The sequence below is a fragment of the Dunckerocampus dactyliophorus genome, chromosome 4 (assembly GCF_027744805.1).
Source record: "Dunckerocampus dactyliophorus isolate RoL2022-P2 chromosome 4, RoL_Ddac_1.1, whole genome shotgun sequence".
In the NCBI taxonomy this organism is placed as follows: Eukaryota; Metazoa; Chordata; class Actinopteri; order Syngnathiformes; family Syngnathidae; genus Dunckerocampus; species Dunckerocampus dactyliophorus.
In genome coordinates, this window is record NC_072822.1 from 7,725,359 (window position 1) to 7,751,139 (window position 25,781).

The 25,781-nt window shown below is 41.1% G+C and overlaps 2 protein-coding genes across 8 annotated transcripts in view; one reads left to right on the forward strand and one right to left on the reverse strand.

Moving 5' to 3' along the window:
* loxhd1b (lipoxygenase homology PLAT domains 1b) overlaps positions 1 to 13,821 on the forward strand; it is a 40,317-nt gene extending 26,496 nt beyond the window's left edge. Inside the window, exons 27-46 of one of the 2 annotated variants that reach the window (XM_054772796.1) lie at positions 8 to 156; positions 309 to 413; positions 493 to 621; positions 695 to 859; positions 1,348 to 1,529; positions 1,604 to 1,720; positions 2,773 to 2,935; positions 3,043 to 3,197; positions 3,276 to 3,485; positions 3,555 to 3,681; positions 3,814 to 4,022; positions 4,132 to 4,317; positions 4,391 to 4,518; positions 6,023 to 6,140; positions 6,222 to 6,399; positions 6,479 to 6,664; positions 6,736 to 6,906; positions 7,001 to 7,133; positions 7,210 to 7,365; positions 8,112 to 13,816. In XM_054772796.1, coding sequence (XP_054628771.1) covers positions 8 to 156; positions 309 to 413; positions 493 to 621; positions 695 to 859; positions 1,348 to 1,529; positions 1,604 to 1,720; positions 2,773 to 2,935; positions 3,043 to 3,197; positions 3,276 to 3,485; positions 3,555 to 3,681; positions 3,814 to 4,022; positions 4,132 to 4,317; positions 4,391 to 4,518; positions 6,023 to 6,140; positions 6,222 to 6,399; positions 6,479 to 6,664; positions 6,736 to 6,906; positions 7,001 to 7,133; positions 7,210 to 7,365; positions 8,112 to 8,592 — 3,448 coding nt within the window. In that variant the 3' untranslated portion in view covers positions 8,593 to 13,816. Of the gene's footprint in view, positions 1 to 7; positions 157 to 308; positions 414 to 492; positions 622 to 694; positions 860 to 1,347; positions 1,530 to 1,603; positions 1,721 to 2,772; positions 2,936 to 3,042; positions 3,198 to 3,275; positions 3,486 to 3,554; positions 3,682 to 3,813; positions 4,023 to 4,131; positions 4,318 to 4,390; positions 4,519 to 6,022; positions 6,141 to 6,221; positions 6,400 to 6,478; positions 6,665 to 6,735; positions 6,907 to 7,000; positions 7,134 to 7,209; positions 7,366 to 8,111 lie in introns of both variants that reach the window. The other variant, XM_054772795.1, reaches the window with a different exon arrangement.
* On the reverse strand, positions 9,397 to 24,358 carry ark2cb (arkadia (RNF111) C-terminal like ring finger ubiquitin ligase 2Cb). 6 transcript variants are annotated; one of them, XR_008569978.1, is made up of 10 exons: positions 24,185 to 24,334; positions 20,327 to 23,399; positions 19,835 to 20,159; positions 19,588 to 19,719; positions 16,304 to 16,433; positions 16,043 to 16,147; positions 15,258 to 15,353; positions 14,766 to 14,869; positions 13,275 to 13,455; positions 9,397 to 12,865 (listed from the first exon to the last, which is right to left on the reverse strand). XR_008569978.1 is itself a non-coding variant. In XM_054772798.1 (9 exons), exons 2-9 carry the CDS (start codon positions 20,394 to 20,396, stop codon positions 13,338 to 13,340), a joined length of 1,080 nt encoding a protein of 359 aa, XP_054628773.1. In that variant the 5' UTR covers positions 20,397 to 23,339; positions 24,185 to 24,334; the 3' UTR covers positions 9,398 to 13,337. The 6 variants fall into 6 exon arrangements, 5 of the variants coding, with proteins under 5 accessions (XP_054628773.1, XP_054628774.1, XP_054628772.1 ...); XM_054772798.1 differs by having other exon boundaries at positions 9,398 to 13,455; positions 20,327 to 23,339; XM_054772799.1 differs by having other exon boundaries at positions 9,398 to 13,455; positions 19,588 to 19,716.
* Positions 24,359 to 25,781: the final 1,423 nt, after the last annotated feature.

Here is a 25,781-nt window from a genome sequence, read left to right on the forward strand (position 1 = left end):
CTTTTAGGTACTATTTTCCTTGCAACCGCTGGCTGGCAGTGGATGAAGATGACGGCCAGATAGCAAGAGAGCTGGTTCCTGTGGATGAGGCCTTCATGAAGAAAGATGAGGATGAGGAAGGAGGCGGCGGTGCCACCCTGGGGCTGGAGCAGAAATGTAACACATTTGCAATGCCGCTTCATGTTATAGTAGAGGGAAAAGATAAAAGGGAGCCCTGTTCAAGTATTTATTCAAGTTGCAAGCAGGTGTATAGAGTCATGTTTGTATGACAGATTCAAGCACTGAAAGAGCTTTAATGTCATTTTCAGCCATGTCCACTACATATACCATTAAGATAAAAACCGGAGAAAAAAAGTACGCGGGAACCGACGCAAATGTCTTTGCAGTATTATTTGGAGAAAATGATGACACAGGTAAGAAAACACATCAGCTTCCCCTCTTTCGCACCCATAAAGCTCCGATTAGTCTGAGTTTTCATGTTTTAACTCACAGGCATCATCAATCTGAAGGCCTGTAAGAGCTATAAGAACAAGTTTGAGCAAGGGATGACCAATGAGTTCACCGTGGAAGCGGTAGATTTGGGTGAGCTGGAGAAGCTTCGAATCGGTCATGACAACTCAGGTGGGGGAAGAAGAAAGTGTCTGTCTTTAAAAGTAAGGAGAATAAAACAACTATGTTTTTTAAATTCTAACAGGGGGCTCACCTGGTTGGTTTTTGGACTGGGTGGAGATCGACGCCCCCTCACAAGGTCTGAGGCTACGCTTCCCCTGCGGGCGCTGGTTGGACAGAGGAGAGGATGACGGCGCCATTGTGAGGGATCTCTATCCCGCTGATTTACAGACTGAGTTGTACACGCCATGTGAGTCTACAGCACTCCTCATCAGGAAATGTGTTAATGAGATCGTGAATTGTGGAATCAGTAGCCATGTTTCCGGTACTTAGCTCAGGGGAATGGCCCTTTAAGATGCTTGACACAAGTGTTAAATAGGGACATGGCTTTTTACTTTCACCATAACAGTGGTGCAATTTGCAGTTGTTACTATTAATAAAGTATACTGCCTATCTACCTACCCACCTACCCATCGTCATTAACTTTACATTAACTAGTATCTAGGGAAATTCTAATACATTTACAATGATCGAAATAACTTTGACGCTACAGGACAGGGAGTTGAGAGCTCTCAAGAGCATTATTATCTTTGTAAAGACAGAATATACAGTATGATGCCGCCTTGGTTAGCACTTTTGTATTAAATTTCATTATATTACACACTTCAGTGAGTATGCTTCTACATGTTCATATAATATTGAGGCCAACAGTTTTTCCGTTGTACTTTGACCTTTCAGTTGTGCCCTACGAGCTGAAGATCTACACCAGCGATGTGTTCGGCGCGGGGACAGATGCGGATGTGTTCATCGTTTTGTATGGTTGCAAGGGCGTGTGCACTCTGCAGAAGCATCTCTGTGTCAACAAGAGGGAGAGGCGACTGTACTTTAAGAGGGGAGCTGAGGACATGTTCATCGTGGAGGTAGAGTGGTTGAATTTGGCCTATACGAAACTTTCGACTGGCACTGTATCCAGAAGCTATGTGTTGTCTGCCAGTTAGAAGATGTTGGCGACATTATAGAGAAGATCCGGGTGGGGCACGACAACAGGGGAACCAATCCAGGATGGCATCTCGACCGAGTGGAAATCAGGCGTCTGCTGAGGAAAGGAAAGGTAGCAAAAATAACCAAAGGTCCCATATTACAGTATTTTTTTAACTAATTTTAATATGGCTCAGAGTTCCACGATAGTGTATTGAAAGTGTGTTGTCCAAAATCTAGCTTAAAAGTGCTTTTAGGAAACACTACAAGAAGCACTATTGTGTACTTTATTCACTTACATTTACTCTGTAACTCTGCCTTGTCCAACGTAATAGATGCCATATATCACAGACAACAACGTAACACAAATGTTAGTACTAGCACTAGAACTAGTTATGTAAGCTACAGGGCTAACATTACATAACAGTAGTGACATGCAGTGAGGTTCCTTCCTTCCTTGCCTTTTGTCAGTATATGAAGTACATGCACCCTGGCCTTCTCCAGGAAAAGTTCTGATACTTCGTTGCAGGGGTAGGGAGCCTATGGCTCGGGAGCCAGATCTGGCTCTCATACATTTCTTAACACGGTAACATTTATTTAATTTTTTTCCGCTGACATTTTAAATTAAAGCATTACAGAACTCAAGTGTTATTTTTATATATATTTTAATCCACCCAATCCTTTTCTACCCGCAGTGCAGGTGGCCAGAGCAAATGCCAGCTGTCCTTCAGATATTTTCCATGCCAGACACCAAAACTCGATTATTACTGAATAATGCAGTAGCCTACCTGGGTCATTGAGAGGTCAAGAAGTAAACTTCCCTCTTTTGATCAAATGGTGATCTAGCTAATTCTGTAGAGCCTTTTGCAAGGAGGTGGCAAAAAGAAAGATAAGGAGTACGGTGAAAACATTTCTGTCCCCTGGGGGAGGCATGACAGAAAAAAACTGAAAACCACTGAGCTCGGGACAGGTCAGAGGTGGCATCCTATCCATGAGGGATGAGGATTTGCATTATTGGTGGCATAAAAACCTGGAACTTCATTGACTATTTTTTTCATAATTGCTGCTCATAAACAGGCGCTAGGGACACGTATTACTATTAGAACATCATTAAAAAGTCACTTGTACATAATGGGTTCTTTTTAAATTACTTTAGTTACACGTGTGGACTGAATTTAATTACAGGGCTCAGAGACAACCATTTTCCCATGTGAGCGCTGGCTGGCTAAATCGGAAGATGATGGGGAAACGGTGAGGGAGTTGGTGCCATCTGACATCATCGCAGAGAAACTCCTCAGGGGTGGCACTTTGAAACGGACGGAAACTGAGGTGGAGGATGCTTTGGAAAGTGAGCACATACCGTGAAACCTAGAAACCTAGCATCAAGACAAATTTGATTTCATCTCTTCACAGTAACCCACTAAGACTAATCACTCATGTCGTCTCCCATGCTAGCCCACACGTACCAGGTGTCTGTACGCACAGGTGATATGTATAAAGCAGGAACGGATGCCAACGTCTTCCTCACAATATACGGAGACCTTGGTGACACAGGAGAGCGCAAACTTGCCAAATCGGAGAACAACAGGAACAAGTTTGAGAGAGGACAAGTATAAGAACTGCAAAGATGCAATGCTAAAAGAAAATACAGTTTGTCACCATGCTGTAACACTCTGTACCTGTCTCAGGTGGATAAATTCACCATTGAAGCAGTGGACCTGGGCCAAGTGTTTAAGATCCAAATTCGTCATGACAACTCCATGGTGGGAGCTGACTGGTATCTGGACCAGGTGGAGGTGCTGGATGTGGACACAGAGGAGGTTTACATGTTCCTGTGTGAGCGATGGCTGTCCAAAAAGAAGGAGGACAAACGTTTAGAGAGGACTTTCTTTGTAAAGGTTTGTTAATGTACAGGTGTCTGAGCTGGGACAAATAAGTGTCAATGATTTGGAGTATTTATGCTTCAGGGATACGAAGGTGAAAGAAACACTGATCCAAATTTCAAAAAGATGACTCAGGCCAAACTGGGGCTGGACAGGAATGCAAACAAGAAGAAAAAGAAGAAGAAGGTGGCAGTGCTGGAAGAAGGTCCAAGTAAGACAGAAGAGTTTTACCCAATAGCAAGTACTGTATGCTTAAACAAAACGGCCAGTCCTCCCAACTACAAACAGTCAGGCAATAAATAAATACTGTTATTCACCAATTTTCCCTTTTTGTCTCCTCTAGTCATCCCCTATCACGTCACTCTATCCACTGGGGTCGAACGCGATGCCAGTACCACTGCCAGGGTTTACGTTATCATCATCGGCCCAGGAGACCTGGAGACAGACCGGCTGTGGCTCGACCTGCCAGACGGGAAGAAATCCTTTGCAGCTGGCAGCATGGAGCATTTTGTGTGCTACGGAACTGACGTGAGAGAGATCAAGAGAGTGGAAGTGAGACTCAAAACTGGGAATGATTATATTATTTTTAACACAACCCTTGTGTTGGCTCTCATTAGAGTTTCCTCCCCCCCCTTCCATTCACTTTTCATTCTCTCCTCAGCTTGGCCACAATGGCGCCACACCAGAGAGCTGCTGGTTGGTGGATGAGCTGGCGGTTGCCGTGCCAACCAAAGGTATCAAGTACAGCTTCCCGTGCAAGTGCTGGCTGGCCAAAGACAGAGGAGACGGTCTGACAGTCAGGCTGTTCAACGTGCTGGACGCCAGCACCATCAACATCAACCGCAAAGTGAGTCACAGCCATTGTCTCTCAGTAAGTGGGTGATACAAAATCTCAGTGTGTCTCATTTGTGTTTGTGTAGGTGATTTATACCACCACAGTCATCACAGGTGACATGCAGTATGCCGGCACGGACACACACATATTCCTGACTGTGTACGGAGCCAATGGAAGCACAGAGGAAATGCTCTTGGCCAAGAATGAGGACAGGTCAGTTCTCCCTAATTGTATTGAGCTCTAGAAAGTACTCGTTTATTTGAAGTAAGGTGCTAATTCCAGCAGAGGCTGATATTTGAGGATACAGTTGTCCCTCCTTTATGGTGGTTAATTGGTTCCAGACCCGACTGTGACAAGTGAATTTCTGTGAAATACAGTTGTAGGGTCCTGTTCTTGCTGATACAGGAACACTACTTGTATGACAGGTGGCTTTTTTGCGATACAGCAATCACAGATACCCAGGCACATGTGAAGTTAAAATCACACTTACTGCTTTATTTCTTCATAAGTCCATCGTGGGCTGCACGGTGGCCTAGTGGTTAGCATCTTGGCCACACAGTCAGGAGATCGGGAAGGTCTGGGTTCGAATCTCTGTGTGGAGTTTGCATGTTCTCCCAGTGCGTGTGTCCTGGTACTCCAGTTTTCTCCCACATTCCAAAAACATGCATGTTAGGTTAATTGGCGACTCTAAAAATTGTCGTTAGGTATGAATGTGACAGTGAATGGTTGTTTGTCGATATACAGTATGTGCCCTGCGATTGACTGACACCCTGCCTCTCGCCAGCTGGGATAGGCTCCAGCATACCCGCGACCCTAGTGAGGATGAGCAGCATAGAAGATGGATGGAAGTCCATTGTTAAAAGGGTGTAAATATTGTCCAAACAAGCATTGTCAAAGACTGTATACTGTATGTACAGTATGATGTACACCCCCCCAACAGTATAACTTAGGACGCTCTACTGATCACACCAATAAACATAAACAATTTTGGCTCTAACAACAGTCACAGATAAAAATATTGTACCACTTTTAGACCACCCTTGTTAAGTTTCTTGTTCATTTTAATGCCTGATACAACTAAAGGTACCTTTGTTTGCACAAATATAACAATGACAACAAAAATAGCTCATAAGAGTTAAAAAAAAATTTGGCAGTACAATGCTGTAACTATTCATGTAAGAACTTAATTGATTTTGGTTATGATCAAGAAAACCATACACCTAAAACAGTGGACACTGCAGCACTACTGCTATCTAACACCACATTGCGCAACTGTTACGCACAGTCAATGGGATCTCTGCAGGGACACAAGAGACGACCTCCGCTTTAAGCATAGCAAGCTACCGAGTTAACTAGTAAGCCTCCAATTTACCGATATTTATTCTAAACTTAAGAAAGGGTTTGAAACTGATTGAGGATATACTGTAGGACAAAGTAAGAAGCAATAAACATACCACTTCCACACAGAATGGGAGGAGAACACTCTGCACCCATGGCTGACTCCATGCCGTGCAATAAGGTTATGTAATGTGTCATCAATCTGACATTACTGATGCCCAGTGACCAGTATAGAATACGACATACGTATGACTTGTCTTCCAGTATTTTTTACTAATAAAAGGCCACAATATACCACAAAAAAGCGATCATTTATTAATAATTTTTTGAAAAACTGAGTGAGCGATGTTGGCAGTGGTTTTAAAGCAGTGTTGCTTAGGTTTGAGAGAGACCAAGAGGACACATTCAGTCTGGAAGTTGATGACATCGCTCCTCTCAAGAAGATACGTGTTCGCACTGATGGCAGTGGTAGTCGTCCCGATTGGTTCCTGGACAGGGTAATGACCTAGGAAGGAAGTAATTTAAGGTTTATTTTGTACAGTTTGTTGGGAAATTGTCACTGCATTTGCATTGTTTAGATCCTGATGCGAAACCTGAACACAGAAGAGGTGTACATGTTCACCTATGAGAACTGGCTCTCTAAGACCAAAGGACCAAGGAGGACTCAAATGTGTGAGCTGGCGGCCGTGGTGGATGACGAGGAGATGATGGAGAGAACAACCTACATCATCCAAGTCCAGACCAGTGATGTCACAGGTCGGTCGCACCCATGTTCGTCCATTTAGTCACATGCTGTTTAATTAGCCGTAAATCTGTCCTTTCTTGATGTTGTCAGGTGCTGGCACAGATGCCAACGTGTGTTTGATGGTGTTCGGCAAGTTTGGTGACACAGGAATGCTGCAGCTAAAGCAGAGTATTAACAGGAACAAGTTTGAGCGCAAAATGAAAGATGTCTTCCGGTTCCCCGACATGCTCAGTCTGAGCGAGCTCTCCAAAGTACGAGTGTGGCATGATAACAAAGGTGCGGAATCTCTGAAAACAAGCTCCAGTATGACAAATATATATATTTTTAGTTATAACAAAACTTTCTAGGTCTGGCTCCGGGCTGGCACCTGGACTACATTGACGTCAAAGATGAGACCATGGACCAGACTTTCAGGTTCCCGTGCGACCGCTGGTTGGCTAAAAATGAAGATGACGGCCAGATCATCAGGGAGCTGGCATGTGCCAACAATGATTTGGTGGACCTCAGTGATAAAACCAGTTCGTAAAAAACACAGCACAGCATGAGCACAAGAACACTAATGCGCTGCACATGTTGCACTCTATGTGACCGTCTGCCTCCGCTCTGTCACAGAATACGAAATTGCCATAACCACTGCAAACACAGAGGACGCTTCCACCAAGGAAAATGTCTGGCTTGTCTTGGAAGGAAGGAAAGCCCGCTCCAAGGAATTTGTTCTGGAGAATAAGAAGAACAAGTTCTCATGGTGGGTCTTCAGGCAAAGGCAGTATACCCCCTTTACAAGTAAGATCCGGTACCTTATTTTTATGTCCTGTTCGCAGCGGCGCCACAGACACCTTCGAGTTCTCGTCCAAGCATGTGGGCGAACTCGCCGGTATCTGCATTGGCCACATCACCAAAGACGGCAAGAAGGTGAAGAATGAATCCTCCTGGCACGTTGCGGAGGTGGTGGTCACAGAAAAAGAGCTGGGAAACAAGTGAGTGACATCACACTGCACTTAATACTCACTGGACACTACACTAGGTACACCTACACAATCTTAATGAGATCCAGATTACTGCCACCTACCAGATGGGAGTGGAACTGGCCAACTTGTCAGACAGACAGTTTTAGGATTTTTTTGGTGGGGGTCTGAACTCTAGTTAGTTAATTGATCAGTTAGCAGGACTGACATGACTCTATGTATTTTTGACATACAAAAATGACATGACTCTTTTCCACAATGGCCTGGTGGTTAGCAGGTTGGCCTCAAGGTCAAGAGATCGCGGGTTTTTATATCTCTGTTGGAACATCTCTATGTGGAGTTTGCATGTTCTCCCTGTGCATGTGTTGGTTTTCTCTGGGTACTTCCTCCCACATTCCAAAAATATGCACGCTAGATTAATTGGAGACTCTAAATTGTCCATAGGTATGAATGTGAGTGTAAATGGTTGTTTGTCTATATGTGCCCTGTGATTGGCTGGCGACCAGTCCAGGGTGTACCCCGCCTCTCGCCCGAAGTCAGCTGGGATAGGCTCCAGCATACCCCCTGCGACTAATTAGGATAAGCGGCATAGAAAATGGATGGATGGATGTTTTTGCAGTGGCGTCTAGTGTTGCATTGACACAGCACACCCAGCACTATGTAATGTGCATTACTGCCACCTACAGTCTTGGAGTGGAACTGTATCACAAAGCCTGTCATTTTTTTTAGTCATGTGAATCTTGTCTCTCTCTCATTAGGTATTTCTTCCACTGCAATGCTCAAGTGCCCCTGGCGGCCAAAAAGGACCGGTTCCAAACATTTGAGTGCTGCAAGTCGATAGAGAGCTTCGCCAGCAAAGTCCGGAACCTGGTGCCAGTCAAGTACGAGATCATCGTCATCACAGGCGACGTCAAGGATGCCGGCACTGACGCCAACGTCTACATCACCGTCTACGGCGTCAACGGGGACTCTGGGAGGCGTCACCTGCGCAAGAAGTATCGCAACCTCTTTGAACGAGGCCACACAGACCGCTTCCTGGTGGAGATGTTGGATCTCGGGGAGCTGCTCAGGGTAAAAGTCCAGCATGACAATAGTGGGTCCAACTGCGGTTGGTACTTGAACTGCGTGGAGTTAACCAACACGGCCAACTCAGTCACAACAATCTTTCAGTGTGGTAAGTGGCTAGACTCGGGTAAGGCTGACGGGCGCACTGAGAGGGTCCTCTATCCCAAGTACTAGGTACTTTTATGACCTATGACCTGGAGTTTTATTTTGTATTTTTTTGCATCACTAGAACTTGAGTGACACTCATCTCCATCAAGGTCAATCATACATTTACCTAATTTACGCATTAGTCACTGAAAAATGAACTGTTTCTTAAATATTTATCCGTTTATGCCTTTTAAAGTGAGAAAAAAAATCCTCACCAAATTGTAATATATATAATTATGTAATTTATACATTTCTATCAAAAAGAAAAAAAAACAAAAATCTGATTTTTTAAATAAATGTTTTCCCCAAGTAATAAATATTTTTATTCTTGGCACATTTCTCATTTAGTAAGTAATAATCCCAAAATGAAAATAATAAATATCCCATTTCTCAACAGATAAATAAATAAGTAAAAAGTTCAACAACAAATGTGTTTTTTCTGGACCCTTTTTCCAAACTCCCTCAAAGTTCAGTGTAAAACTGCTGCAAAAAGAAGTTTTTAGTCAGGCTGAATAGAGATTGGCAGAGGTTCTTTCTTTGTGTTCTGGTAAGTTCGTGCCAAGTGTCAGCAAGGACCCTGAACCAAATAATTAGAAAAAAATCACTTCATCCTATCACATCATTATTTAAACGCCATGTTTTTTGAATGTGTGGATATATTTAGACCAAGTTTTATTAGATTGTGTGCATTTATATATTTTCATAAGTCAAATTACCTCAAGTTTGTTCAAATGAACAAATGACCATCAATGTACTGAAAAAGTGCACACCAAGTGAATACTTTGTGCTTTGCAAGTAAACATACATGCCTAAAAAGCCGCAAAAAAAACAGCCACACAAACTGCATTGTCATTAGCATTTTAAGCATTTTATTTGAAAAACACATACAAAAAGATCATATACAAGACAATAAATAAAAAAGAGACAGAACAGTTTGGGTTAAGCTATGCAACTTTTTGCATTGTCATTAGTAATAAATACAGTACAAAATCCACCCAGAGTGAATCTAAAGGTTTTTTTTTCTCCACAATATTCACTGATCATGTTATTCTTCATTATGATTTCGCTATTGCTTTCATATTATTGATACATACTTCTACTTTTCTATAAAATACTCAAGATCATAAAACATTGCGCGGTTACAGCAAAACAGCAGTGTTGTTGTACAAAGATGGCCACTTCCCTTTTTCACTGGCAGGTTAATAACATTGTTTTTTCTTGTTTTTTTTGTATTCTCAGCAGCAAAGAAAGAAATATTCAAGAAGGTACAGCATCATATTAAACACATCTAACAGAGCTACTCCCACATACACATAGGAAAACCTGAGAAGGACATGCATTTAAAAAGCTTGTGCTTTAAAAGTTTCTACTGTTCATTCCGGTTCATCAGCTTGAGTTAATACTATGGCTACGGTCCAGTTGGCTCTGGAGCAAACGGGGTACACTGTGGCGGGCGCAGGGTGGGTATAAGGCCAGTGAGAGCACAAAAATAATAATAAAAATTATAAACAAACAATAATAATAATAATAATAATAATAATAATAATAAATAGTAAAGCCAGCTTCAGTCAATTCCAATTGTCCCTTGTTTTAAAAGAATTATTTGCAGGATTAGTATTGAAAGGAAAAGCACACGCAAAAGTTAGCTTATTATATCCACAACTCCATTTATATTGGTATCACCACAGTTTGCTCAATAAGATCAATGGCTCAAGTTAGCAATGTTAAGTAAGATACATCCCCCTACGTTCACAAAGCAAATAGCCAGCAATACATCAGCAACACAGCTCAACAACAATGTGGCCTCTAAAGGAAGAATAAGCAGAGATCCAAGATATGATGGAAATGATTGATTATGGGAGGTGAAAGCAGCATCGTATGGCAAAAAAAAACAAAAAAAACAAGCGAGCTATTTGTGGAGCAGTTACTAAGACAAAGACAGGCTCCGATCAAAGCAAGTGAAACTAAAGGGAATGTCATCTCCATCAACAGCACCATGCTGGCTTCAAATTGGACTGGGAGACACACACACCCAGTCAACTAATTTCCTCTTTGCAGAAGAAAAAACACACACACACACACACACGCACGCACACGCACACACACAGACAGACGGCATGCAGATGCATCCCCACCGACCAATGCATAATGAGGTATTGTTTTTTTTGTAATATTTTGTCTTATTTTAAATAAATATATCGATTAAATTGCAAAGTTATGAGATAGAGACATTAAATATTCCACCACAATAGCTAGCTAGCTACAGTTAGTAATAAATAATGATTGTTAAATACTTAAGGCATCTTTAAAATCACAGCATTCTATGTGAACTAGCAGAACCTCCATTATTTCAGCACATTTTTTTGTTTTGTTTTTGGATGGAGGTCTCACATGAGAGGGAAAAGAATAATGCAACACGGTTAAGTTTACCATTCAATAACGACCAAGGAATGTTTGGCACACAGTGAAAAGAAAAAAAAACAACACAATACGATACTTGAGTTGAAATGTTGCAACAATAAAGTCGTCATTTTGCCAGAATAAAGTCGTAATATCACAAAGACAAACGTGTAATTTTATGAGAATACAGTTGAAATGTTTCAAGATTGTAGTCTTAATTTTGCACGGAAAACTGCAAGGTAAAAATGTTTGAGACACAAAAATGAAGTCACATTTGGTGAGAGAAAATATTTCCAAATATTACCAGAATAAAGCTGTCATTTTACAAGAATGAACCTGTAATGTTAACAGAATTGTATGAGGCTCAAATCACAATTTTGGGAGTAGTTGTAATATTATGAGAGGGAATAAAATCAGAATGGTATGACAGTAAATTCATCATTTTACCAGAAAGTCAGACAATTATGAGAATAAATGCTTAATTTGGAGGGAAAAAATCCCACCATTAACAATAAAAATGTTTACAAGAATAAAGCTGTGATGTTCCAAAAAAAAAGCATAAAATGACAAATTCTTTATCCCCAAATTATTTATTCTCATAATATTTAAATATTCTTTAAATCTTGTAATATTACAACTTTATTCAGGTAATATTAGGACTTCATTGCCCAAAATTATGACTTAATTGTACTAAAATGCGGGGTCTTTTTTGCTCGGAAATAAAAAAAAAAAATCATCATAATCTCATAATTTTACATATTTTTCTCATAATATGTAAAACTTTATTCTCATAATTTGTATGATATTATAACTTTATTCTCGCAGAACCCCCGCCCTCCGCTCTTTCCCACATAATATTACTGTTTTATTTTTGGAACTTTACTACTTTTTCTATCAAGATTTGTTCACCTTCTTTTCAGTGTGGCTCTAACACTCCTTGGTAAATAACACACACAAGAAAGCATGAAAATACTTGGAATCGAACCAAAACAGCAAAACTCTGAAGACAAGAAGAAGCCACACACACACACACACCACCAAACCAAACAAAAAAAATTAAATTAAATAAAAAAAAAAACAGGCAACTCCATATTATAGTGCATTTACATGAACACAAGCTACATGACAAATATATAAATATGCTTTTTTGCAGCATTGCAGCTCTTTATCTTCACGGTGACAGCGTGTGTTATTAGTACCATGTCCCAAATAATTGGCATGTGAATTTAAAAAATAATAATAATGGCATACAAACATATGAAAAGACAACATTACGAACAATTGTTTGGTTGTTTGTTGTTGTTAAATGGATGGCTTCTTATCCCTTTCACCCTCCTTCACGACATCACACACACAAGGAAGGACAGGAGGGGGCGGGGCTAACGCACACATTCAAACACAGGCAGGCGAAATAGTTTGTGGGGGGTTTTACCCCCTGTACTGAAATGGGAAAGGAGAATCACTGTAAAATAATAGTAATGATAATAAATGTGCTTGTTTGTTAGGCAATAAGGTTCTGAGAAATGTCACTCATGCCTGTGGCGAGCGAGGCAAGATGGCGGCGTTGCTGTTAGACAAGGCTCAGGTCAGAGGTCAGTGTCTAAGGGCAACTTTGGTGTGAGTGAGTGTGTGTGTGTGTGTGTGTGTAAAGGAGGAGGATTAGGTTTGGTGGACCACCTGCCACTCTCCTCCTGTGGATGAGTGGGTGACATGCACACTAGACAGGTCCCTGCTTCTACTTGCTCCACGTTGACAACACAGTCCAAAAAGCCTGGCACGCACACACAGATGTACACCCGTTGGTGTAATCTAGCGAGGGCAACCCCTCCCCTCCCGCTACGACACAACACACATCACTGGAAGCCATGCCTGCAGTTAGCCGCATTAGCATCGATGGCGTCTAAATCCAAAAGAAAACCACAACACAGAGAGAGAGCGAGAAAGAGAGAGAGGGGGGGGAGGGTTTGTTTTCAATTGTCATTATTTTTGGCCTTTTTACACAAAAGTCGGCTGTGAAAGGTTTAGATCAGCGCTATAGCCGCCCACGAACATGGTCTCTCCATTGCTACACAACACTGTTACTCTGGTAAATACTGGATCAGGACACACACCAAACAACCTCATGCTAATGGTTTTGTGTCATGTTCTGTACACATGTGCAGCATCATGTCTACTTTTGCCTTTCTTTTACATCCACTTAGTCAGCCAGTCTTAAATTGAGTGATCCCCATCCCTGCCTGCGTGTGTGTGTGTGCGTGCGTGCGTGCGTGTGTGTGTGTGTGTGTAGGTGTGTGCTTTGTTGATCCTACCATGCCCCCTCCCTGTCACAAGGAGGAGATAGTGGAGGATTGTGGGATGTGAGGCTGTGGGTGTCAACTGTCAGGGTTGAGCTGGGTTTCAATGTCCACTCTGCATATGGGGCACTTCCTGCTGGTGGCCAACCATTGGTCCACACACGCCTGGTGGAAGAGGTGCATGCAGGGTAATCTCCTAAAGAGGAGACACTTTGGTTAATAAGCGAAGGCCCCACAATCCCACGTTTCCCCCAAATAGTGCTCCATTCCAAATGTTTTTTTATTTTCTTGTAATAATCAGATTTTTTTTCTTGTATGTTTTTTTTTATTCTCATAATTTATTCTCATAATAGCATAACTTTTTTCTACTTTAAAGTTGTAATATTACAAAAAAAGAAGGTTTAAGTCAATGTTACGGCAAATAGTCCTACTCTTATTAGAATACAAACGAAAAAAACTTTTTTCGAGAAAAAGGTAATAAGAAAATAAATGAGCTCACTCAAAAATATGTTACAAGAACAAAGTCATAATAGAACAAGGAAAAAAATCCAAATTGAAATAGTCAGAAATTGTAATATGAGTATTTTTTTTTTACAATTATGTCATAATCTTAAAAAAATGGAGATTAAAAATTTCAACTAAAGTCAGAATATTTTCAAATATTAAAAATGTTCTTGTATTATTTTCAGAACTATAATTCTCATAACATTATTAAAGTAATGAGGAAAGAAATCCCAATTTAACAACATGATCATCTTACGAGAGTGTCATTTATATTACAAGGACAAACTCAAACATGAAAAAAAGTAGTTGCAATGTTATGAAGAAAAATATCTAATTTTATGACAATCGTCCTTATGTATAAAAAGTCATACAATTATGACAATAAAGTCATAATACTTACCTTTTTGTAGTTTTTCACACAAAATTGCAACTTAATTTTCAGACATTAGTATTTTTTATCTTGTAAAATAAAAAAAAATTAAGGGTAAATTTACAAATATTCTCACACTGTACAACACACATTAAGCAGTAGCTATACAACACCACTAGATGACACTATAGCTGTGCAAACATCCCTGATCACAATTAGGTATCCATCAAGCATTATCAAGCGAGTAGTTTTACTTTATTTTGGTTTCATTATACAGCACTTAACTCACCTTTGCACTCAAAGTAAAGGCAACATTTTCCAGCCAGATCTTACTTACATTCTACAGTACTGTGAATTTCTCTTCAATTAAGTATCTACCTATCTATCTACAGGCGTACTTAATAAAGTGTCCATTGAATATATGACGTTAGAAACGGCCAGTAGTGACATCCAAAACCTCAACGACCTAATACATAAAGCTTGGTCACACGATAGTGTCACAGCATTGTAGAGGTCTGCTGGGAGGTCAAATGGGACATTCCATCACGTCTCTCCGAAAGCACCAGTCACATACTGTAAGTAAGTCAAGTAAAATTCCCCAAAACAAATTACACGGAAGAGTGCTCTTGTACCTGACATCTTCGCCATCCTCCAACATGGACAGACAAATGGTGCACTTCTCATCCGTGTCTAGCTCCTCGTCATCCAGGCACATCTTCAGGTCCTGGGGGATCCTCTGCACCACACACAGACACACACTTTTGATAATATGCGTTATGTGCTACTTCTATTTCTAGAAGAAAAGCTGTACTGATTGGCCTTTTGAAGAAGGGGGGGAAACGATGGAAAAGCCTAAATTTTGTGTGAGCCAAATGATGTGCCAGTCTTCTCTCCAAGTATTTAGGTCACGTTCACGAGACGTGCTTATTAAAATTCACTCCAGTGTGACTCATCCCTTAGTGTGAGATCATGCAATCTGCAGACTTGTCGTCTCACTTAAATCTGGTACTGCTACTGGAAATGAGTTTGACCTCTGAACTCTACTTCCAATTCTTGTGGCTGCCCCCTTTTGCCCCCTCAATTAAGAAAATAAATAAATCACTTCCTGACTTCCTTACCCTTACCTTCTTGTACTTGTGGGGAAAAGTGAATCTCTCTATGGTGGTTTGGACTGCTCCACGGTTTACGCTGCCCAGTCGGTCCTCCAGCTGCAAAAGCTCCTACAGGAGGAAAAAAAAGAACAAACGAAAAATGAACAAACGTTATACAGTCCATGCAGTATATGCATTGGCATTATAAATAGTGTAGTTGCTCCATTTTGCACCAACCAGCAGAGGGCGCAATTTATTGCATCTTTTTTTTATGTAAAATTTCAATGCTGTTGAACTAGAAATGAAACAGAAATATTTGTTTTATGAATACAAATACAATAAAGAAGTGATTCTTTACATGTTTTGAAATATTGTTTAAATATGTATTTAATCAACAATAATGGTAATAATGTTCCTGATTTATTTATACTGTATAGAAAATTTGATTTCCATTATTTAGTATGGAAAAGAGAACCTTAGGGAAACACACACATATACATATATATACACAATATTTATATATATATATATATATAAAAATATAAAACATGATTATACTTTTACCCACCACAAAAATTAATTTGAAGATAAATAAGGTTCAGGAAAAATTCAGATTGCAAAATAATAATACATTTTTCACAAAAATCGAATTTATTTCATTTTTTTATTTTTTTAAAGAGTACTGTATATGCATGTCATTGGACAGCAGATAGAAAAACTGTAGTCTTGACATCACATTCAGGCGTGTCGGATGTATTTCCATGTGCAACCCGCCACACAGAACTAACAAGGAATTCCAATCAATTAGTGTCACCCACCTCATAGCTCTCCCTTACAGCCGATGCGTGACGGGAGGGGTTGAGGCTCTGCAGCGCCAGCAGATGCAGCTGAGGGTACGGATAGTTCCGGATCTCGTGTACGACCTGGGAAAGGATGGATAAAAAGAGAGTCCGGGGGTCAGACAAACAGAAGCGCAGAGGGGGGACCGGGTGTCTGGATGATGAATTGTTGAGGCTCATACGAGTGCCGCTCGAGGGTTCACCCAATATAATACAGACCCAATATGATTTTTGGCTCACCACTTGTGTTGAGGTGTTGTTCCTGGGGAAGTGGTGCATCCTGGGAGAGGTCAGGTAGTGCTGATAGTGCTGTGGCAGTGGGTGGATGTGGTATTGGTGTGGGGGGAGTCCTGCGTCCACACTTAGATCCCTGCACAGACAAAAAAACAACCACACGTTTGCTACTGACTGATATTTCATTCAAAATATAATTCAGTGTCATTTGCTGTAAAGTGACATATTATGATGTTACAATAAAAATTTGTAGCTAAATGCATTTGTAGTAGTTTGTGGAGTGTCTTATACCAGGACTCTTTTTTTTGCCATTTTTAACGTTACAGTCTGCTTGCATTGAGGCCATTAGCAAGGGTTGTGTGCTGCCATGCTGCTGGAAAATAGTTGTAATTTTTTATAAAGGTGATATAGTACTCCACTATTTGTTGCTGGGTGCATTGTCTACAAATGCAAATAACCACCGAGGTGTCAAATTACCGCCGGGTCAAAAAACATTAGCATTAACAGCTGTACCCAATCTTAATTGCAGATTTAAGATGGCAGCATCAGAATCGTGAGTGGTCAGCATCCAGTAGCATTATCTACCTCTGAATGCACTTGGAAATGTTGGCTGCACTGCTTGGCTGTTTGTGTGAAACTCATGCATGTTACACTTGCCTTACTGTTGTTTACAATGAACTCATCTGCGGTATTAATTAGGGGTTTCACCGATATACTCAATTCTCGAGACGAGATGATACACGAGATTGGGGCTGCTCGCCAAGATGAGGTTTTAACATAACTTTTACGAAAACAACAACGAAAAAAAATATATTGCAATGTACTCATTTAATTTCTACTACGTCACACACTCTTCTGCACTCTGTGACCTGGTTTCCCGTAGAGGGATTAAGCCCTAGTTGCTAGACTAAATCACATTGTAAACCAGGATTTACTGAAATGGCTTCCTAAAACATGGATTAAAATAGTATCTTGTCCTACTCTTGACTTAAATAATCTCCTTTCTTCAAGGGAGACTAGCGGTAATCCAGGTCTAGATCAAGATTTAAATTCAACTTGGCCAGAGGCAGGTTTAACTTGAGCATGGCTGAAGTAGCCAAGGAAAAAACTGGACACACTTAGAGACACCTTTGCTTTGAAGCACTTTTCAGAAACAAATGTGTCAAGTGATACACAAGTGATGGCCTTTCTGCTGTAAGTATTACATTTAATGTACCATTTTGAAAATGATGAAGAGAAGAGATGGTTGATTGCTTAATAAATGTTGGTTGAGTTGTTATTTTATTGTTAGTATTTTAATTTACAAAAGGCACAAAGTTAACAGGGACATTGTTAGAAAGAACATGGACATATTGCTGCTGCTTCATGTCTCTCTCCGTCTCTTTGATAGACAATTTACTTTACTCACTCAACTTTACTCACTTTTGCCCCATGTGATCTGATTCGTCTTACAAAACATGATCGGAGTTGTCCTTGATTACGTTAGTCTCAGACTCTGTAGTCTGGAATTAGTTAATCTGAAGTTAAATGACATGTCACAAAGCAACTGGATTCATGTGGATTAATTAAAACCAGATTACTTTAGTCCTGGTTTTATTTATGCCCTGAATGCGAAACCAGGCCTGTATGTATGCTAGTGGCCCTGCCTCCACCCACCGAGACAAAGAGACTGTATGACCGGCATAAGGGCTCACTCCATTCATGCCGTTGTTCTATGGAACAAACGAGCCAAGGTGCTGAGACCAATGCAGTGAACTCTCTTACTGCCTGTTTAGAGGTGGGAAACAAGGAAAACAGACACGCGTGCACATGGCAATATATTAAGGCTGGCAAAATTCCCAAGCTCATTTTCATTTATTATGTGGTTAATTGGCGCCCACAAGACATTTTTTTCTGAACGATAAATCTTGTCAAGTTTTAATCTGACGAGATCTTGTGACGCCCTAGTATTAATGATGGCTGAGCAGTTTGATCCTTACTGCTATTACAACAATGGTTCTGTTGCTGCTGTGTTGTGCAATATACTTCAAAGAGATCTACAATTTCCACTTTCTCATGCACTCCCAATCATCGTTAAAGCCTAAAAAGTTGTTATATACAGTAATCCCTCGCTATGTCGCGGTTCAAATATTGCTCCCTCACTATATCACGTTTTTTTTTCAAATAATAAGAAATGATTGCTGTTTCGTGGTTGACTGTGGCCTATTATTAAAAAAATATTGAAAGACAAGTTATATGTAGTATTGCGGTCACTAGATATCAGTAATGTTATGAGACATGAGAGTAGGTTACGCTACCTTTCACACTGCATGGGGACTGACTATTGAGCTAGCAGGGACGAGCCGACATGCCATGGCTGAGATCAAGTGAAAAAAAGTGTTCTCCTCACATTTTGTGTGGAAATGGTAAATTTTTGTCTCCTTTGTCCTCCTTCCCCACTCCGTTTGAAACACTTAAATTTTGAATAAGTAAATTGGGAGAGGCTAACTAGTTAGCTTGCTATGCTAGCACCAGCCATTTGTTATGTCCCTGCAGTGATCCCATAGCCTGAGCCATGTAATGTAAACAAGAATAATCGTATAGAAGTGACTATTGGGGTGCTATTTCATGTCTACAGGGCTCTAATACTGTTAGAACCCGTATTTGGGAAGTCAGACAGGTTTCTAAGCTCTAATTTCTAAGCTCTAACTACCAAAATATTCAATTTACTAACATTGACTCATATATTGCGGAAATTCATTCAACAGGTCGGGTGTGGAACCAAAGCCGCAATAAACGAGACATTGCTGTATGAGTCCTCTTTGCAGTTTAGGTAAATAAACACCCCGGGTATGATTTGTCTGCAACGTTGCAACCTAACTTGCTTCCACAGGTATGTGAAGCATCCCGTCCGTTACCACATTATGCATCACTTGATATGCTTTCACACTGCGTGGTGTTTATAGAGGTAAAAAGTGCTGACCTCTTTGGAATAGTACTTTTTTTTTTTATATAGTAAATTTGAAAAACACCAGCAACTTGAAGCACAAATATTGCTGCTATTGTTTTATGTCTTTAATGCTGAAACCTTGGAAAACTCATTAATACCCATTTATGTTACAAGCGTCATGAGGTGAGCGCCGTTTGCTGCCTTTTTAATCCTCATTTCCTTGAATAAAACTCAGCTGCAACCATGTTGTTTTAATTGGACATAATTCATGGTAATCAGCTTTTGTGGAAGTCAAAGAAAAACAGCAGGCATGTGGGCTGTTAAAAGGAAAGGTCTCTAAGCCAGCACTTATTTTTCTTACCAATCAGTGCCCTCAGCCAGGTAGCGTGGCTGCTGCACCACCGGCTGAGGGGGGACGTGCAGAGGTGGGGCGAACTCGTAGCCTGGGCGCAGTCTGTGGGGCTGGTGAGGAACTCTCTCTGGGGTACGTCTGCTGAGGCAAATAAAGGCAGACATAAAAATCAAATACACATGGATACAGAATATACTCAAGTATGCACAATTTAATGTCATTTGTTTGCATGGTTGTAGAGCGCAGGTGGGGTTACCTGTTGGGTGGCAGGATGTGTCGGTGCTGAGCCTCAAGGATCTGCTGCTGGAGGAGGTATTGCTGGTGTAATGCCTGAGGTAGGAAGGGAGGGGCGGGGATATCCTGGAATTGGGGGGCGGGCATGGGGTTGAGGGGCGGGTGGTGTAGCGGGGGTCCGTGCTGGTGGCCGGGCGGGGCCAGGTGGGGGTTGATGCCTGACTGAGGCTGGCCCGGGTGGGGCATGGGGAAGTCCATGGGCAGCGTGGCCTGGGGGCCTAGCTGGAAGTGGCGGCAAGAGGTAGCATGGCTGTGCTGCTGCTGCTGTTGCCGGGTGAATTGGGATCCTGGGGGGAGGGGTCGGAGTGGAGGGAGGGGGGAGAAGCAGAACATGTCAGGTACGCCAAGAGCAAAAAATGAGTTGGAATTATTTGTGGGTGAAATGTGGTGTCACTGTGTGTGTGTGTGTGTGTGTGTGAGGGACATAGCATGTTAATGAAGCCCTACCTCTTACCTACGGTGACAAACACTTCTGTGGGGGTGGGACAATGATGGTTACCACAAGCTGCACGGAAATCAGTCATTTCGGAATCCCTTCCCGTTCTTGGAACCGGAGCGGATGACGCATAGAACTACAGTGGAACCTTTAACATTCATATACGCTAAAGGTTGTGCAATTTGTACGTTAACGACAATGCTTTGCTTTTCATTTGGCCTTTTTTGTGAAGGGTAACAAAAACGGTTGTCCTGGCTACTTAGTACAATATGGCAACAATAACATTAAGATAATGATAATCCACTGCTAGTGCATGTAATGTACAGAGCATCAGCTTGGTGGCCTATGCTAATAAGTCACACAGTCGTTAGGTACATGCATCACTGTCTAGGCTGCAAAAGAGCTACAGTAATTCAACAGTCTGCACGCAATATTGGTAAAAGGGAATCTCATGGCTGGTTATAAACGGTAGTTTAACTTCCTTTTTCCCCCACTTGTATGACAGTTAAAAATGATCAAATGCTAATTAAAACATCGCCTGACGACCACAGTTTGTGTCTGGAACAGATGAATTCACAAAAATCAGGACAAAAAAGGTTCCACCATATTTTGCTTCTTTTTAAACATGTCCTGTATATTATGAGCATATACAATGATTTGCTCTCTCTCTCTCAAACACTCACAGTTAGTGGAAATATATTTTTTAAATATATAAACTAATCCCAGCCACAACTATTTGGCAAGCGGTGTATGCAGACAGTCGAGACTCTGCAGGCTTTCTTGTGCATCAGCGCCTTTTTTTTTTTTTAAACACATCACATATGGTTTCAGTAAGTTTTGTGTGGCAAAAACATAAAGACTAAAGGATTGCTTAGCCCTATGAGGCGATGGAGTGACGTTTTTCAATGTATTTAACATTTAGGGTGGAAAAAAATTGTATATTTTGAAACACATCATAAAGGGTCAGAGCTCATAACTGCAGCCAGGCGGCAGACAGGAAATGACCTTGTTACAGTCGGTCAAAAGGTCAAGTTTAGGCTGGTAGCACGAGCAGCACATTTTTTTTCAAACATCTCGAAGGTGGGGGGGAGGTGACGACCACCACGAATGAAAGCAGATAGATTCGTGTGGGGCCCTGTGATGGAAGGAAGCGTGGAAAATCATCTATCTTTTGTCACAGCAGGAGAGGAGGTTGGGCGGGGGTGGAGGGGGGGGGAGTAGAAGGAGGACAATAAATGGAAATCAGCAAGAAGCACACTGAAGGTTAGGAAAAACACTATATTCTTTATTGAAAATTAGTAATTGGTGTTTTTTTTCCCTTTAAATCTCTCTTGTTGGCTTTCTAGTAATAGTATCAAATCCATGCAACACAAAATAAACAACATAGACTGAAGGCAAGGCCCACCATGCTCCGTATAGGGTTAAAAAAAGGAACAAAAGCAGCATCCAATGAGCTACAGCACATGATTCAAGTACAGCAGGGTAACATCTTTACTACAGAAAGATTACATTGGATTTTCACAGGTCAATGTATAGAAAAACAAAACAAAAAAATATGAATCATAAAATGTGACCATGCATTGAAAGTACTATTACCAGAACATAAAAAAGGTAAAGAGAGACCACAACCAAACAATAAGACGTTATTGACTAATAGAGGATCTCTTTTTAGCAGTGCAGGAAAATATAGGCATCCCTGTGAAATGGATAGCATTTTGGCCTCTTTGTTAGTGAGGGGGAAAGTGATGAACCACCAGTGAGCGTGTTTTGCCTGCTTGGTTTATGTATTTTGTTATACAAAAAAAAAGAGAGAGTGGAGGGAGGGGGGGCGAGCAGCCCTAACAATTCAGTGTGATTCAAAGCTCAATTTGTTTGCAAAAAGTGGGAGGGGGGGTACAAAAGGACTACACAAAAATGGAGACGGTTATGGCAGGTTGTCGCGTGCAGCGTACCTTTCACTTTTCAGCGTATTTTGACGGCATGCTTTTAAGGGTGCGCTCACGCTTGTCGTCTTTGGTTCGGCTGAAACAAAACTCTGGTGCATTTGCTCTGCTAGTGCAGTTTGTTTGGTAACTGAGAACGCGATCGTCCGGACACAAACAAGTGGACCTGAACCGCTCCAGAGATGGGTCTGGGTCCGCTTGCAAGTGAACTCTGGTGCGGTTCGGGTTCACCTGAGCTCAAATGTGACGGACCTAGAATGCAGAAATGACAAATATGTAAGAGGAAACGTGTCGGAAGTGCCGTTTCTCCCTCAGCACTCTTTAAAAGTACATTTTGGAAGCTTTTGGTGAACTCTATGTTGGTAAATATAGCAGAATATACAAATAACCTATATAGTCAATCTAGCAGACAGCATTTTTGTTTCATGAAAGCTTTCCAATCAAATCCAAAACTTTACTACACAGCCTTTGATCCCATGACAAAAACACCAGTGTGAACGCTAGGCGAACCACATCAAAGTGTGCACCAAGTATCCTTTTTTGCTGACCAGAGTACCAAGCCACAAGCGTGAACGCAGCCTTAATTTGTTTCAATGAAATGTACACTGCACCTTGAGTGAAGGAGGAGGATGAGCCGAATTCTGGTGTTCAACAATGCAAGCGCAGCTGCTTTTTTTTTTTTTTTTAGATCATGCAAAAATGTATCCACTTTACAGGAATTTACAGCATGTTGTGTCTATATCAAAGACTGGATGGGAAGGTACACAATGACATTCAATTAAAAAAAAGGAAGCTAAATGTCCACTCAGGGTGCTACTACAGCAAATCTGACAGAAATCAAAGACAAAAAAGGTGCTCTAAGATGTTAGCTATGTTTTTTTTTAGACTGCTTGACATGGTTGGAATACATCTTGAGTGGGGAGGAGGAGGAAAGAGAGAGGGAGGAGGAGGATTGGGGTGCTTTGTTTTTTTAATACCAATGTCGTCTTCTGATGGAAAGAGGAAATGAAGAAGGGGTTCACAATACAGCTAAATGCAGAGAACAGGCAGAGGCCACGCCACACCACACAGCAGCAGATGATCATTAGCTACACAATGGGGGGACGACAAAGATCTGATAAATGCAGAATGTAGAGCCAGCCTCCATACTATGAAACAGGGAAATAAGAACAGAAATAAAAGCACAATGAAAAATCACTGATGCCACTGTTGTCAAATTAATGTTACACTGGAGCTTCACGCGTGTTTTTCAGCCGCTTACTCGCGTCTGTGTGTGCAACGCTAACTGCCAATTTGCAGCAAATGTGATTTAATTTGTCAAATAAAGATTAGGGTGGGAGTCAATCGTATCGTATGTATCGATTAGCACTTTGGCAGGTATAATTATTAATGAAATAGCGGTGGTGAAAGCAGATGATCTTCAAATGACATCATCCAGGCACAGATAAGCTGACTGGCTGGAAAGGATACGTCTATTTTGCGGTATTTTTACGGTGCAAACACACCACAGTGTCTAAAAAATAAGATGTGCATTGTCACGATACTACAATTGGTCGAAAACAGATTTAACAAGAGAATGAGTCATGTGCAGGAATGTGATTAGCAACCGCACAACCGGTGCCGTGCGGAATCCTTTGTGAGAATTGATTCCCCTTCAGGATGTAGCCAGAGCCAGTTAGCGTATCCGTAGTGGCGGTATTTGTATGTTAATTAGCCTCAAATACAGCCGCCAAAACACATCATTCGGTGGTTTACAGTCATCTGCAAACTAAACAATTCGGAACTACATCGAGTTGCGTTGACTTTAGTGAGAATTTTGAGTGGAAACGAGTAGCTAGCCAGCTAGCTAAGTTGTAGCTAGCTGGCTAGCTAGCCGACAGCTGCAGTGCATATTAAGATACACAGGGCAACAAATGAACACGCTACAACCTACCTCTGTTTCTTACTGAGCCGAATACGGGGAGAACCAGGTATCCGACATGCACTAACACCATCCTGGGATCCTTATCTTACGATTGGCGTGATAGTGATTGGCGTGATAGTAGCCCATGCGGATCTACATTCAGGCGGCTGGCTGACTAACTGCACACGGTCAAAGCAAAGCCAAGCGACTGTCTGACTGACTGACAAAGGCAGACATGTCATTTCGCCGATCTAGCTAAGGGGGCGCTGTTTCGTCGCTGCACGGCCCCTGTGCACGCATGCATCCATTTTCGATACTGCTTGTCCTCATTAGGTTCACGAATGATCTGGAGCCTATCCCACCTCACGTCTGGTACACCCTGGACTGGTCACTAGTCAATCACAGGGCACAAATATGCAAACAACCATTCCTACTCACAATGATCCAAAACCAAAAACGCACGAACACCATTAAATAAATGCAACGGGAAAATGCTGCAAATTAAAAATGCAGGCTCAAAAACAACTGTAAATTCAAAATGCTGCAAATGACAGAAACACACACAAACCTAAAAAAAACTGCATAAGAGAAATGGTGCATGTTCACAGAATTAGCAGTGTTTATGTGATTGCAGAATTTTAAATTTGCAGCATTTTACTCTTACATTTGTTTTTTGGTATTTTTGGTTTTGGATCATTTCTGTGTTTGAAGCATTTGGACGAAGCAATATGTTTACGGTAGTCCAAGGTCGTCTATCCTGAGTGATTTCAAGCCCTGCACATAAGTGTGCTGTGAGAGATTTTCGGGTGTGCTGCAGGAAATGATCCAATTTCACTTACATGGTACAAAAATGATTTATTTACTACAAATAACGTATCTTTGTTCATCTATCTATGCCAGTGACATATAGTGACAGGCATAACAAGTAAACACGTAAATTGTGACTACTTGTATTTGATTACGACTAAATGCATAATACAAAAAACATTTCCTGTCTTTCAATTCGGAGCAGAGTTACAATGCATACTGCCACCTATAGGTAGCGCCAAAACCATTCGTGGTCTCTCAAACTTATTAGTGGCGGGCCACCACAAATAAATTAATGTAAGAGAAACACTGATACAACAGAATAAGTCATGGCACACTTCATATTTTTTTTTAAGTAAAATATGTGCCTAAGCTCTGTAAAGGCTGGGAATCACTGCCCTGTATGAGAGGAGTGCTTTGTTGTTTTTAACGACCTCATAGTATATAACAAGAGTACATGTTTTTAAGGCAACAAATGAGCAACAAATGGCCTACTCTCCGTACTTTGGACCCCTCTGGTTTAGAATATCTAAAAAAACATTTTTAGGGCTTTTTATGGGTGCATCCATTAATCGCTGTGCTTCACCATACGCTGGGGGTCCGAGAATGTAACCTCAGCTGTAGCTACTGTAGACCGGAGGAGACCCTCCTTACAAGCTAACTACTAACTTACTCTTGACTACATTTTATACTTTTATTTGAGTAGTTGGTAGACCTGTACATTTACTTAACTGGTACTAATAACTAGTAAACTGCAACAATGGTAATGTATTATTTATTATTTCTTTTTTACTTTAGCCAGATTTGGGGGTTTTTTTGC